This window comes from Psittacula echo (genome assembly GCF_963264785.1).
Source record: "Psittacula echo genome assembly, chromosome: 2".
In the NCBI taxonomy this organism is placed as follows: Eukaryota; Metazoa; Chordata; class Aves; order Psittaciformes; family Psittacidae; genus Psittacula; species Psittacula echo.
In genome coordinates this window covers 5,651,424-5,663,815 of record NC_137737.1, presented here as the reverse complement: position 1 = coordinate 5,663,815, position 12,392 = coordinate 5,651,424, and the positions used below count along the sequence as shown (strand labels likewise).

At 43.5% G+C, this 12,392-nt stretch overlaps 1 protein-coding gene across 1 annotated transcript in view; it reads left to right on the top strand.

The window, feature by feature from the left end:
- The window catches only part of GLB1 (galactosidase beta 1), a 42,334-nt gene that overhangs the window by 20,155 nt on the left and 9,787 nt on the right, over positions 1-12,392 (top strand). Inside the window, exons 7-12 of the mRNA XM_080610037.1 lie at positions 2,039-2,097; positions 2,977-3,098; positions 3,196-3,236; positions 3,599-3,711; positions 5,514-5,588; positions 10,944-11,033. Of these exons, the coding sequence (XP_080466163.1) occupies positions 2,039-2,097; positions 2,977-3,098; positions 3,196-3,236; positions 3,599-3,711; positions 5,514-5,588; positions 10,944-11,033 (500 nt within the window). The remainder of the gene's footprint in view (positions 1-2,038; positions 2,098-2,976; positions 3,099-3,195; positions 3,237-3,598; positions 3,712-5,513; positions 5,589-10,943; positions 11,034-12,392) is intronic.

Genomic DNA, 12,392 nt, shown 5'->3' with positions numbered 1-12,392 from the left:
ACTGCTGTTTGTTACTGAAAATTGTTGCATGTGTGTTTGTGGCAGGGCAAACTGACCTGACTGCTCAAGAAACCTACCTGCTTTGTTTAAAGGGGGTCATAGGCATTTAGGTGTATTAAAAGGACAAGAATCACCCACAAGTACCTAATTAGAGAGTTGTAATCACTTCCTTGCATCATGAAACCATGACTAAGGAAATGACACTGCTCATGGCGTGTATCTCCTAAAACTTAGCAGTAAAAGCTGGCATAGGTTCCATTGATTTTTAATGTATTTTTTGAAGGTCCTCTGTCTGTCCCAGAATCCAGCCCTCCTTGTTCATTTCTTATTAAGCCAGTGGTTACTGTGAAAAAAATGACGGCTGAAGATCACTAGAAATATGCACACTGCCACAGTTGGCTGTGATACAGGCCTGAAGCAGCCCTAGTGTGTTCAGAGAGTGTCCCTTTGATGGAAGAGGAGTGTTAATGTAATGATGGAAATGTTCATATACTGCATGTACTTGGCAAAATAGGCTTAAGGCACAGGAAACAAACGCCAGGATAGATCTTTCTGGTTTTTCTTATATCTGGCCTCTTTTGTACATTATTCTCAAAGAATAGAAGGAATCTGTTTTCTTAGAAGTAGATTGAAACTGTGAACTCCTTCATGCATATAATTTATGAGATGGAAAGCTTCTATTGGAATAATTATTTCCAGACCGTGTAGCTAGAGCCACTGGGATTGATGAAGAGTGAAACTCCTCTTTAGAGACTGCCTGGCTTCTGTTCTTCACCACAGTCTTGGTACCACAACCCCAGACCTCAACTTTCCAGTGACCAAGTTGTCCTTTTCCACATATCACATTTTTTGGTGCTAGGATGTCATTCCTGGGAAAAGCTGGGGTTTCAGAAGATGTATGTATATGTTTTAAATGAGTTTTGCAACAAACACTGGAATCAAAGGTGTTGATTCCTCTGTTTTCTGAAGTTAACTTTCTTGTTTGGATTTTCATAGAATCATAGAATGGTTTGGGTTGGAAAGGACCTTAAGATCATCCAGTTCCAAACCCCTGCTGTGGGCAGGGACACCTCACACTAGACCAGGGCCAAGCCCCATCCAACCTGGCCCTGAACACTGCCAGGGATGGGGCAGCCACAGCTTCTCTGGGCACCCTGTGCCAGCGCCTCAGCACCCTCACAGGGCAGAACTTCTGCCTTAGATCTAACCTGAACTTCCCCTGTTTCAGTCTGAACCCATCACCCCTTGTCCTATCGCCACAGTCCCTGATGAAGAGTCCCTCTCCAGCATCCTTGTAGCCCCCTTCAGACACTGGAAGCTGCTCTGAGGTCTCCACGCAGCTTCTCTTCTCCAGGCTGAACAGCCCCAATGTTCTCAGCCTGTCTTCTTATGGGAGGTGCTCCAGCCCCTGAGCATCCTCGTGGCCTCCTCTGGCTTTGCTCCAACAGCTCCATGTCCTTCTGATGTTGAGGACACCAGAACTGCACACAGTGCTGCAAGTGGGGTCTCACAAGAGCAGAGCAGAGGGGCAGGATCACCTCCCTCAACCTGCTGCTCACGCTGCTTCTGATGCAGCCCAGCACATGGGGGGTTTCTGGGCTGAAGCGCACACTGAAGCCACTCGTGTACAGTTTTTCGTCGACCAACACCCCCAAGTCCTTCTCTGCAGGACTGCTCTGAATCTCTTCTCTGCCCAACCTGTAGCTGTGCCTCGGATTGCCCTGACCCAGGTGTAGGACCTTGCACTTGGCTTGGTTGAACTTTTTGAGGTTGGCATTTGGCCACCTCTCAAGTGTTTCATGGTCCCTCTGGATCCCATCCCTTCCCTCCAGCCTATCAACAGAACCACACAGTTTGGTGTCATCACGAACTCGCTGAGGGTGCATCAATCCCACTGTCCATGTTGCTGACAAAGATGTTGAATGGGATCAGTCCCAACACTGACCCCTGAGGGGAGATAAGTCATCTATTTCAGTAAAATGAAGGACCAAAAAAGCCGTGGATGTAGCAACTCAATTTCATTTCTATCTGCTTACAGGTGGCAATGTCACAGCAGCATTCTTGGCTCAAAGGAGCAGTGAACCTACAGGCCCTTTGGTATGTCCTTTTACTTACATCTCTTGTATCATTCCTAATCTTCCAGGTAATAAGAGAGGAGTTGACAACTGTGTTGGACAGTTTGAGGGGCGTATTTACAAAGATGTAATTTCCAAGTTAGAGAAACTGAATAGAGGAGCTTCTCTATGTGTTTGAAATCCACATTAACTGCTGCTCTGCAAATACCATTGTAGTCAAAGGTAATGATTTTGTCTCGGTGCTTTTCCTTGCAAAGATAAATGTTTACAAAGCAGTGGAAACAGTGACGATGGTGAGATGAGTTAGTGAGGTACGCGTGTAGGTGGAAGTTAAAAGAAAACTTAAAAGGAGTAGATTAGAAGTTGCTTCCTGTTTTCAGCTACCCTAGAGGTTTTACCCAAGCTATAATGGGGTTTGAGATCACTGGAAGCCTTTTCGACAAGGGGAGAAGGCCCGTTGAGGATGCAAGATTATCTCTGTGCTGTGAAGTTGTTTAGAATGCCATTTGATATTGGAAAGATCTATTTCAATTTAGTCTCCGTATGCTGTCCTGCGGACAATGTATTAGTTCCATCATTTATTTGAATGTCAAGCCTCTGCAGCATGTTCCTGTTGGCAGGTTCACAGGAAGCTCATGCTCTTTGGTACTTCCACAACTATTTTCAAAGTGTCCCTATAAAATGATTGGAACAATTCTTTAATTTATTTGCCCAGTAATCTGCTGAAAAGGACTCACTTAGTGTGTACTTTGCTGTATTTATAGTAGTTCAAAAATAGCTCTAATGAGTCAAGGTGCCCTTTTTCCTTCCCTCTTACAGTTAGTAACCTGAAATCACATGGCATTCTGTTCGTGTTCCCTTTTCATATTTTCCCTTCCTCTTTTGCCCTTCCTCCTTTCAGGTTAATTCTGAGTTTTATACTGGATGGTTGGATCACTGGGGGCACCGGCATTCTGTTGTGCCCGCACAAACTATAGCTAAAACACTTAATGAAATCCTGGCACGTGGTGCTAACGTTAACCTGTAAGTGTGTGCTTAGTAGAGGTTAATTTGGGGGGGCATTTTTTTTCCCAATTCAGTAAAACCTAATTCAAATGGATGGCTTTTTTTCCCTCTTTAGGTACATGTTTATAGGTGGGACCAACTTTGCCTATTGGAATGGTAAGAGATTATTTAAGTGATGCTTATGATGTAGGGAAGCTCTTTATGAATTAGGTACCCTGTGAAACAGTAAGCTCTGCTTCCTTTCACATGACAAAACATGACTGCGTTAGCTGTTCTCTGTCTATTGACAGCATGTTGTCCTAAACCCACATGGTTTTGGAGGTTTGCAAAGGCTACTTCTGCCTTAAGTCCTCGGAAGCAGTTGAAACATGGATAAGTTTGTTTCTTTTCAGACTGTTTCTGAAGACTCTATCACAGAGTAGTGTGAACTCAGAAGGATGTTGCCCTCCATCAGGAAGAGTTTCTTTATGCTAAATCCCAAATACTGCTGTTTATAATTGCCTTTTTCCCCCCCTTAGGTGCTAATATGCCCTATATGCCACAGCCCACTAGCTATGACTATGATGCTCCACTGAGTGAGGCAGGGGATCTGACAGAGAAGTATTTTGCCTTGAGGGAAGTCATTGGTATGGTGAGTGCCTCCAGGACATGTTTCCTTGAAACATCACTGGCATACTGCTAACATTCTCATTCTTGTGTTGGTACGGGTTACTTCTGAATTTACTGTTTCCTGCAGGGAAGGGAAGTATAACAAGGCAATTAAGCCAGCCTAACTGCTCATTGTTACAAAAAGGGAAAGATCTTGCAGCTCTCTGGCTAAGGGTTCTGTCCTGATGGGGACTGAACAGAGCTTTTCCCCTTGCAGCATCCCTCAGCCATTGAGTTAGCTCAGGCTCATCACTGCAGCTTAGTGCTTTGGCTGACTGTATCCCAAACTTTATGTTGTGGTTTGGGGTCTCAGAAGGAGTGTGCTTGTTCAAATGAACAGTTACTTGGGTTTTGTCATGCCACAAACTGTAACTAGTGCATGGGACCAGCCTTGCCTTGCTGTAAAAATGCACAGTATCTTCACAAACTGGAGATTGAAGTGAAACATGGAACCTGTATCTGGATTTTGAATATCTTTGCATTGGAGGCTTCAGATGGAGGGTTCACATGAGGCTTAAAAACAGATTCCATGGGAATACCAAGGCTCAAGCTTGTACTCGCTGTCCTGTTGCATGCTAGCAACATTCCTGGTGACTAAAAGGCATGTTTCTGATGGGAGCAGGTCTCACAAAAGTGCACTACACTTTCTCTAGGATTGAGCATGCCTTTGTCTGTACCTGTGGAAGGCCTGCTGTGAATCACTCCATTATCCCTAACCTTTCCATTGAGGGCATCATTTTGATAGCCTTTCAAGGGTTTCTCCTGCTTTTCTCATCAATACAGCTTTTCTCACCAGAGAAATTCCCAAGCTTCCTGTTTTTGAGTTGTTTTCTTCAGGGCAAGATCCTTATCTGAAATGCAAGTAGTGTTCTAGTGCAGTGAGAGCCTTGATAAGATCTGAAGTGTTCAGTATAACCTAAGGCGTGTTGGTATTGTGGTCTGTTTATCTCTTACCTTCCATATCCATAGGATCTCAGTAAAGTTTTCTTGTGTCTGTGGGTTCTAAACCTGTAACAGTCTATCTACTCAGTTGCAGTTTGAAGCGGACCGGATGAAAGAGAATTAAGTTGCCTGCAGCGAATGACTGTGTTCCATATGTTGGTTGTGTAGAAGGGTAACATGTTATAATCTTCCTTTGATGTTCCCTTCAGTTACTAAATATAATAAAGGTTTCAGTGTACAGCTTCTTTCAATTGCTGACAGCATTCTCTAGTTTTTACTGTTTGAGCTGAGTTTTCCTACTTTTGACATCTTCTCTTGGCTGAATTACAGTTTTTCTTTCAGCCTGAATGACCATGGCAGGGGGTTGGAACTGGATCATCTTAAGGTCCATTCCAACCCAAACCAGTCTGTATTCTGCATCTTGATTATTTTCAAATACAGAAAGAAAGAAGTGAACTTGTTACCAGCAATATAAATCAGGTTTTCATCAGGCCATTGATGGGAAGGCTAATGATTCCCATATTGAAGTGCTGCTAAGGAAGGCTCAGCTGGAAGTGCTGGCCTACACACTTGGAAAGGTTCACTCAAGCTCCTGTGGACTGAGAAGAGGACTGCAGGAGGGTTTTAGAAGCCAGTAATGCAGGCTGTAGCCACGGAAGGGCTCCAAGGGCATTGATTGTTTGGCAGCTCAGTCTTATACTAGATGCAGCTGTAAACCTTTAGCACAGTGAGATTATCTACTTAAAGTTCTGCTTTTGTATGTTGTGAAGTGGAAAGTGAGAATTCCATTAAAGCATGCTTTAATCTGTTTCATGTGGTTTTTTTTCCTCCTTCCCTTTCTAGTATAACCGGTTACCAGAAGGTCTTATCCCTCCAACAACACCCAAATTTGCGTATGGGAAGGTTGGCTTGCAGAAGGTAAATTGTACCTGTAATATGCTGTGTGTTACCTGCATAGAAAAGATAATTCTTACAAATTCTTACATTATGCAGTTTGTGCCTGAAGTTTTACTAAACTGAGATTAATAGATTATTAGGACAACAGAATCCTAGTTGTCCAGGATAACTCATGTATGATTAATGTAGCTGGGGGAATGCTGGCATCAGAGTTATGAGCAAAGAGTGTTTCTGTAGCTGGTGATGCCTCTGAAGTAGAAGCAGCAGGTAGGCGATACATATCTTTGAATTATTTCTAGGTGTTTAAAGTTTGCATGTGGAACACTTCAATGCATTTGAATGTCTGCTGGGTTTGTGAAAATCTGTAGCTGGTGAGAGAAATCAGTTTCCTGCTGAGGGAAAAGCATACAGATATGTTAAATCCTGTCTGACACAGTGGTATAGCTGCTCAGCACGTGAGTAGCTGGGATTTGCCTTCAGTGCCGTCATTTTACAACCTGGGACAATTCTCTGTGAAAGATGATTTGAGAACTATGTTCCTGCACTGGGTATAGAGGATGGTTTAAGGGGGGATGGAAGAGACCACAGGTATGAATTTGGCTGTATTCATTGTGCCAGGCACAGACAAGTTGCTTTGGCTACTGTACTGGATGCTGTAGTTCAGAATGCATTGATTTTGTACTTTGTAATTTGAATTTGGCGATCACCTTTCCCATCAGTGATGTATCTGCTCTGTTGTGGAAAATTGGCAATGCAGAGGCTTTGCAGGTGCTGTGAAGTCATCCCACTCAAGTCGTGGGCAGAAATACCTCTTGTATCAAACTGATAATGCCAGATCTTTATCGTTTTCTCCAGCCTTTGGGTATCCTCAGTCCTTTTAGGTTGGAGGCTGCCGTATGAGGTTTCACTGAACAGGCTGATACTTGGTAGTGACTAATTTTATACCACTGTCAGTACACCCACCACTTCTGCTGCTATCAAAGCTCATCAGTATAAGCACAGCAATCAGATTTTGATTCTTCCATCTTCTCATGGTTCATGGCTATCAGATAAGGCTGTCCAGTTTCAGTACAATGATGAACTTTCATGCCTTCAAGAAATGAATGCTGCAGAATGCCCAGACAGCTGTCTCACAGAGGATGAGTCAGATTACTGAAGTTGCTCAAATATCACAGTTTTGACCTGGCCATCACACTGGGAGCCCTGTTCCTGCACCTTCTCAGCTTCTATACTCTCTGCTTTCTGAGAGGAGGTGTTTTACTCTCCGCCTAGTAGTTGTAGCAGTCCAGATGGCATGTCTGACCTGCCAGATGTGAGGTTCCTCTTGCTGCCTGTACATATGCGGCCATCTGCACTGAAAGCCTCTAGAGCTGTTTTCTGGAAGGAAGGCTACTTCTGCTCTGTGAAACCACTGCTTCATTTCAGCAGCACTTTGTTCCTCTGCTTCATTACCGTGCAACGCAGGATGAGTCTTAAATTACAGAGCATTTATACCATTCCAGCCAAAGCCTTCCTCCCAGCTCTGTGGTGCATTCTAGTCCCTGCTGGGACCAGGTCCAGTGAACCTTGTTGATGGGGAAGCTTGAATGTGTTTGGGTGAGTATCAGAGAGGGGATATTCAGAATGATAGGACTTAGCTTTGGTAATAGCAAACTTCCCAGCTGTATTATTTGCAGTGATGGTGCTAATACAGGTACTGTGTGAAGCTTCACTGTGCAGTTGAGGTCCAGCAGTCAGTCTGCTATGTAGACCGTTAAATCTACCACTGTGAACTAATTCCCTGACACTTATACAGAAAGGAAGAGGGAAAGGAGACTCCAGAGTGTTTTCAGGGATCATATGGTGCACTTTACAGGGGTATGTGTGACCAGAGCAGGCTTTTTTTTTCCCCGCAAGATATTCTGTGACAATTCAATCCTTAAGTGCCTGATCTGCTGCTCAGGACCTCACCCTGAGGAAAAGAGAGCTTTGCCCCTAGCAGTGCTGCCTGTTGTGCTTGCTGGCTTTTGGAGGTCTGTAAATAGGTTGCCCCAGATGAAAATAATTGGGAACCTAGGCTAGTTGGGGAGGGGTAAAAAAATCCAGCCGACCAAAACCACCACCAAACATAGGACAAGGAGTAATGCATTTAAACTGAAACAGGGGAAGTTCAGGTTAGATCTAAGGCAGAAGTTCTGCCCTGTGAGGGTGCTGAGGCACTGGCACAGGGTGCCCAGAGAAGCTGTGGCTGCCCCATCCCTGGCAGTGTTCAAGGCCAGGTTGGACCCACGGCTTTGGAGCAACCTGGTCTGGTGTGAGGTGTCCCTGCCAATGGCAGGGGGTTGGAACTGGATGATGTTAAGGTCCCTTCCAACCCAAACCCAACAACAGCACACCTCCCCTGCTGTTCCGTTTTCAGACACTTGTTCATTTTGAGCTATTGAATCATTTTAAAGAAATCTCCTTGGTAGGATAAATTTGTTAAAAGGTGCTGAGGACACTGACATTGCTGCAGAAGACATGAAAACAGGTGATAAGGAAAAGATCTTGTGGCATAGATGCAGAAGGTGTGTTGGAGATAAGGAATGAGGGTAGGCAAACGCACAACAGCAGTAGATGGGCTCAAGAAATGTGAGCAAGATGACAGGGTTTAGGCATTAGGCAGAATGTGGGGAGCATCATTTCCAAAGGGAAGTGAATGTGTCTCAGTGCATGCAATGTGTCTGTACAGGCTTGTGAGCAGGTGGTAGTTTCTGGTCACCGCTGAGAAGGGCTTGCATACGAGTGCCCCAGCACTGCAGGCTGCAGACTGATAGGTTCTAGAGACATACTCAGTCCTTGGGATGTGCAGAGCTGAAGCAATAGCAAATAGCAGGCAGCACTGGTATGAGCTGGGACAGAAATGGGTTAAGCAAACAGGATGCTGGCAGTTGCTGATACCATTCCTTTTGGAGCTTAGTTTTTTGCTTGATCTTACACTTTGAAGACCTTGCTCTGGAGGATAAGAAAGTATTTCTGTTTTTTAGTTAGTAGTCATCTGTTATTTTACAGATGAAATAACAGATTTTAATCTGGTTTTAAATGTTCTTGACAGTATTTGTGATTTTTGAATTTACTGTTAGGTTTCTGTTGTGAACCTGATTGTCCACTGAGCAGTAGTCAACAGGAACTTGCAGCAAGGGCAGATCTTGCTTTTGGGGTTTCTTTTTGTATTCACCACTTCATGGTGAAAAGTTGAACAAAAATAACCCATTGAAGTTTCAAAGAAAGAAGCTGCTACCAGCCCAGGCCGTACGTGAATCATATGCGGTCAATCTGTATTTAGAACAGAAGCCTCCTTGATAGCAGGAACTTAAAACCAGCAAACCCAAAGTCAAACAGGCACATAGCCAAGCTGTGAATATCGGTTCAGCAAGGCACAAAGCGGCACTTGGTGCCAATAGCTTGTTCAAGTGACCATGTAAACCTCATACTGTTTACATTAGTTTCTAATTTCATTTTCCACCTCGGGCCAGGACTCCTCATGCTCATAGGACTGTTGTTTAGTTCTGTCAATCAGCTCTCTCAGTGTCTGTGCAGGGATGCTGATCTCTTGCTTCACAGCCACTGTACAAGACCTGGCGGTTGAGTCTCTCTTGTGGCCTGCCAAGCCCTGCACATCGCTTTAACAGTGCTGGCTCCCTTGGAGGAGCACAAGAGAAATGGAGCACATCCAGGCCAGAGCGTTTGGGGAATTCTGGTTATCAGTCTAGGTACAATGCTTCAACTGAAAAAATAAGAATAAGCTACTATCATCCAGATTTTGCAAGCCATCATTTGCCTGATAGCCTTCTTGCCAGAGTGACCATCTTAGCTGTGGACTAGTGAGGGTGACCCAACCTCCAGGTAGTGATGATATTGCCCTTTGTATACTTACAGCCTTCTTTTGCTCCATCACATGTAACTTGGGAAGAACATCTCCCCCTTCCTTGTTTTTCCCTCCCCCAGCTTTTATTACTGGGTATGATATTACATGGTGTGGAATATCCCTTTGGGTCAGTTAGGGTCAGCTGTCCCCACCGTGTCCCCTCCCAACTCCTTGTGCACCCCCAGCCTGCTCACTGGTGGGGTGAGGAGCAGAAAAGGCCTTGATTCTGTGTAAGCATTGCTCAGCAGCAGGTAAAACATCCCTGTTATCCACACTTTTCAGTATGAATCCAAAGTAGCCCCATACATTATGAAGAAATTTAACTCCATCCCAACTAAAACTGATGCTATACTGAAGAAATAACTGCATGTACGTAGATGATTCTTGCTGACTTCCATCACATGCAGCATTTTGCACAGTGATGTACATTTTAATATACAAGTTAATATTTGAGCACTGCTGACTTTCATTTGTGCTCTGCAAAAAGTCAGTAACTTGCTATTGAAGTAGCCTCAGAAGTTTGACTTTTTATGAATGCTCTTAGAGTACACAATTTTACATGATTTTAAATGCCTACGTTGGGGTTTTGTACTGTTTGAAGGATTTGTAAGTAAATCTGCATTTGAGGACTGTTTTGAGTGTCTAATGTGTTATTACCACAATGAAATAGTTCTTATGGAACAGTCAAGACATCTTGCATGAAAAACGTGAATGCAGTTAGGTTTTTTTAGCTTGTAAGGCATATAGTGTGCATCCTGACTGCCATAAAATTGATAATGGGCGTTGAGAGAGAATTGTAAAGAGGAGAAAACTCTAAAATCACAAACAGAAATTGCAAATGGCAATGAAAGGAAATTGGATTGTACACATGTAAGTCCTCATTCAGCAAGGTACTTAATGTGTGTGACTAGCCTCAACCTTGCTCCGGTCTCCCTGAAGTCAGTCCAGCTACTCAAATGTGACACTGCATCACAATGTTAGGGTTTGTAAAATCATTTCAAACTAAATAGGGTAAATGCATCTTGGGTAACTTGATGGAACCAAATTAGGTCCTTATGTACATGATCCCTCACAATGATTCCAGTGTAACTCATTGGAAATCACTAATATTTTCCCTTCTTTGATTGTAAGTCTAACTGAACAAGATTTAGATAATCTAACTGGTTTGTGTTAATTGTCCAGAGCAGTTGTGTTTATAGAACCTTTGTGAGAAACTCCTGGGTTAGTTCTCATTAAATAATAAAGTGCCATGTTTATGAATGTATAGCAAATTCAGAGTGTCTGCATTTGTAAAACATCGCTGCATGTGGAACGTGTTTCTGTCAGGGTTCTTCAGTTCTCTGTATTGTATTATTATCTGTAAGGATGATGTAAAGGCTTAAGACTTCTTTGCTTTCTGGAAAGATGCAGGTAGGTGGCAGGATGTACAAGCTGTCACTTTTGAATGGGTATTTACTGACCTTCGTGTATCTGCATTTCCTGTGGTGCAGGTGGGTACTGTGGTGGAAGTTCTTGACAGGCTGTCACGTGCTGGACCAGTGAGAAGCACTTACCCACTAACCTTTGTTGAGCTAAAGCAGGTGAGGATCCTTTCAGTAAGCACTTCTCAGTAATTTTGTCAAGTTCACTTGAATAACCCTCTGTGATAATTACTCTTCTTGCGTCCAGTGTCTTATACCATCGGTCAGCAGGTGGTGAGCAATTGCATTGTGTCTCACTTGGTTTATGTATTCTTTTATCGTTGTTATTATTTTCCCTTCTTTTTCTTTCCTCTTAAACTGTCTTTTTCTGAACCCATACCATTTTTCCTGATTCTCTTCCTCATCCCATTGGGGAGAGTGACTGAATGGCTGCATTAAACCACAACAGTCCTTTTTGCAAGCAAGGCACAACACAATTGCTCCTCACCCACTGACTGATGCCCAGCCAGCCCCTAAGCAGCAGGATGCCAACTCCTTGCAGCTTTACTGTTCAGCATAGTGTCATATGGTGTGGAACATCCCTCTGGGAGGTTGGGATCAGCTGTCCTGGTTGTGTTCCCTGCCAGCTTCTTGTGCCCCCTGTGCTGTCACGGCAATATGAGAAGCTCAAAGTCCTTGACTTAGTGTAAACACTGCCTAGCAACAACTAAAACAGTGGTGTGTTATCAGCATTATTCTCATCCTGAATCCAAAACACAGCACTACACCAGCTATAAGGAAGAAAACTAACACAATCCTAGCTGAAACCAGGACACAGGGTTACGTTCGAATCCAAGCCTAGAAGATAAATGGTTTTGTGGCTACTGAGTGAAAGAGGTGGTCCATTTTTACTTGTTTTTCATTTGTGTTTCACTTTGTGATGAGAGCAAATCTAGTCATTATGACATTTGTTGTTTTCTGATGGAGAACTTAGTGAAAAATATAGGACAAAGGGGTGATGGGTTCAAACTGAAACAGGGCAAGTTCAGGTTAGGTATAAGGAAGAAGTCCTTTACTATGAGAGTGGTGAGGCATAGGTTGCCCAGAGAAGCTGTGGCTGCCCCATCTCTGGCAGTGTCCGAGGCCAGGCTGGACGGGGCTTGGAGCAGCTTGGTCTAATGGGAGGTGTCCCTTGCCCATGGCAGGGGTTGGAACTGGATGAGCTTAAACTTCTTTCCACCCCTAAACATTTTATAATTCTGAAATATTCCTGATGTAAATTAGGTAGTTTCTAAAATAAATAATATCAACTTGATGAATATGTCAATTACAGGCAGTGGGTGATAGGGTTTGTTACATAAACTCAGTTGGGAAGGGATTTTCCAGCTATCTTTTCATTGATTTCAGTGAAGAGATAATACTGTCAGTTATTAATTGCTTTGTTTTAATTGAGGAGATAACTTCATAGCCAAGACCCTTATCTTCTAAAGTTACATAAGCGTTCGGATGAAACACTTGAAAATGGAAACTGGAATTTAC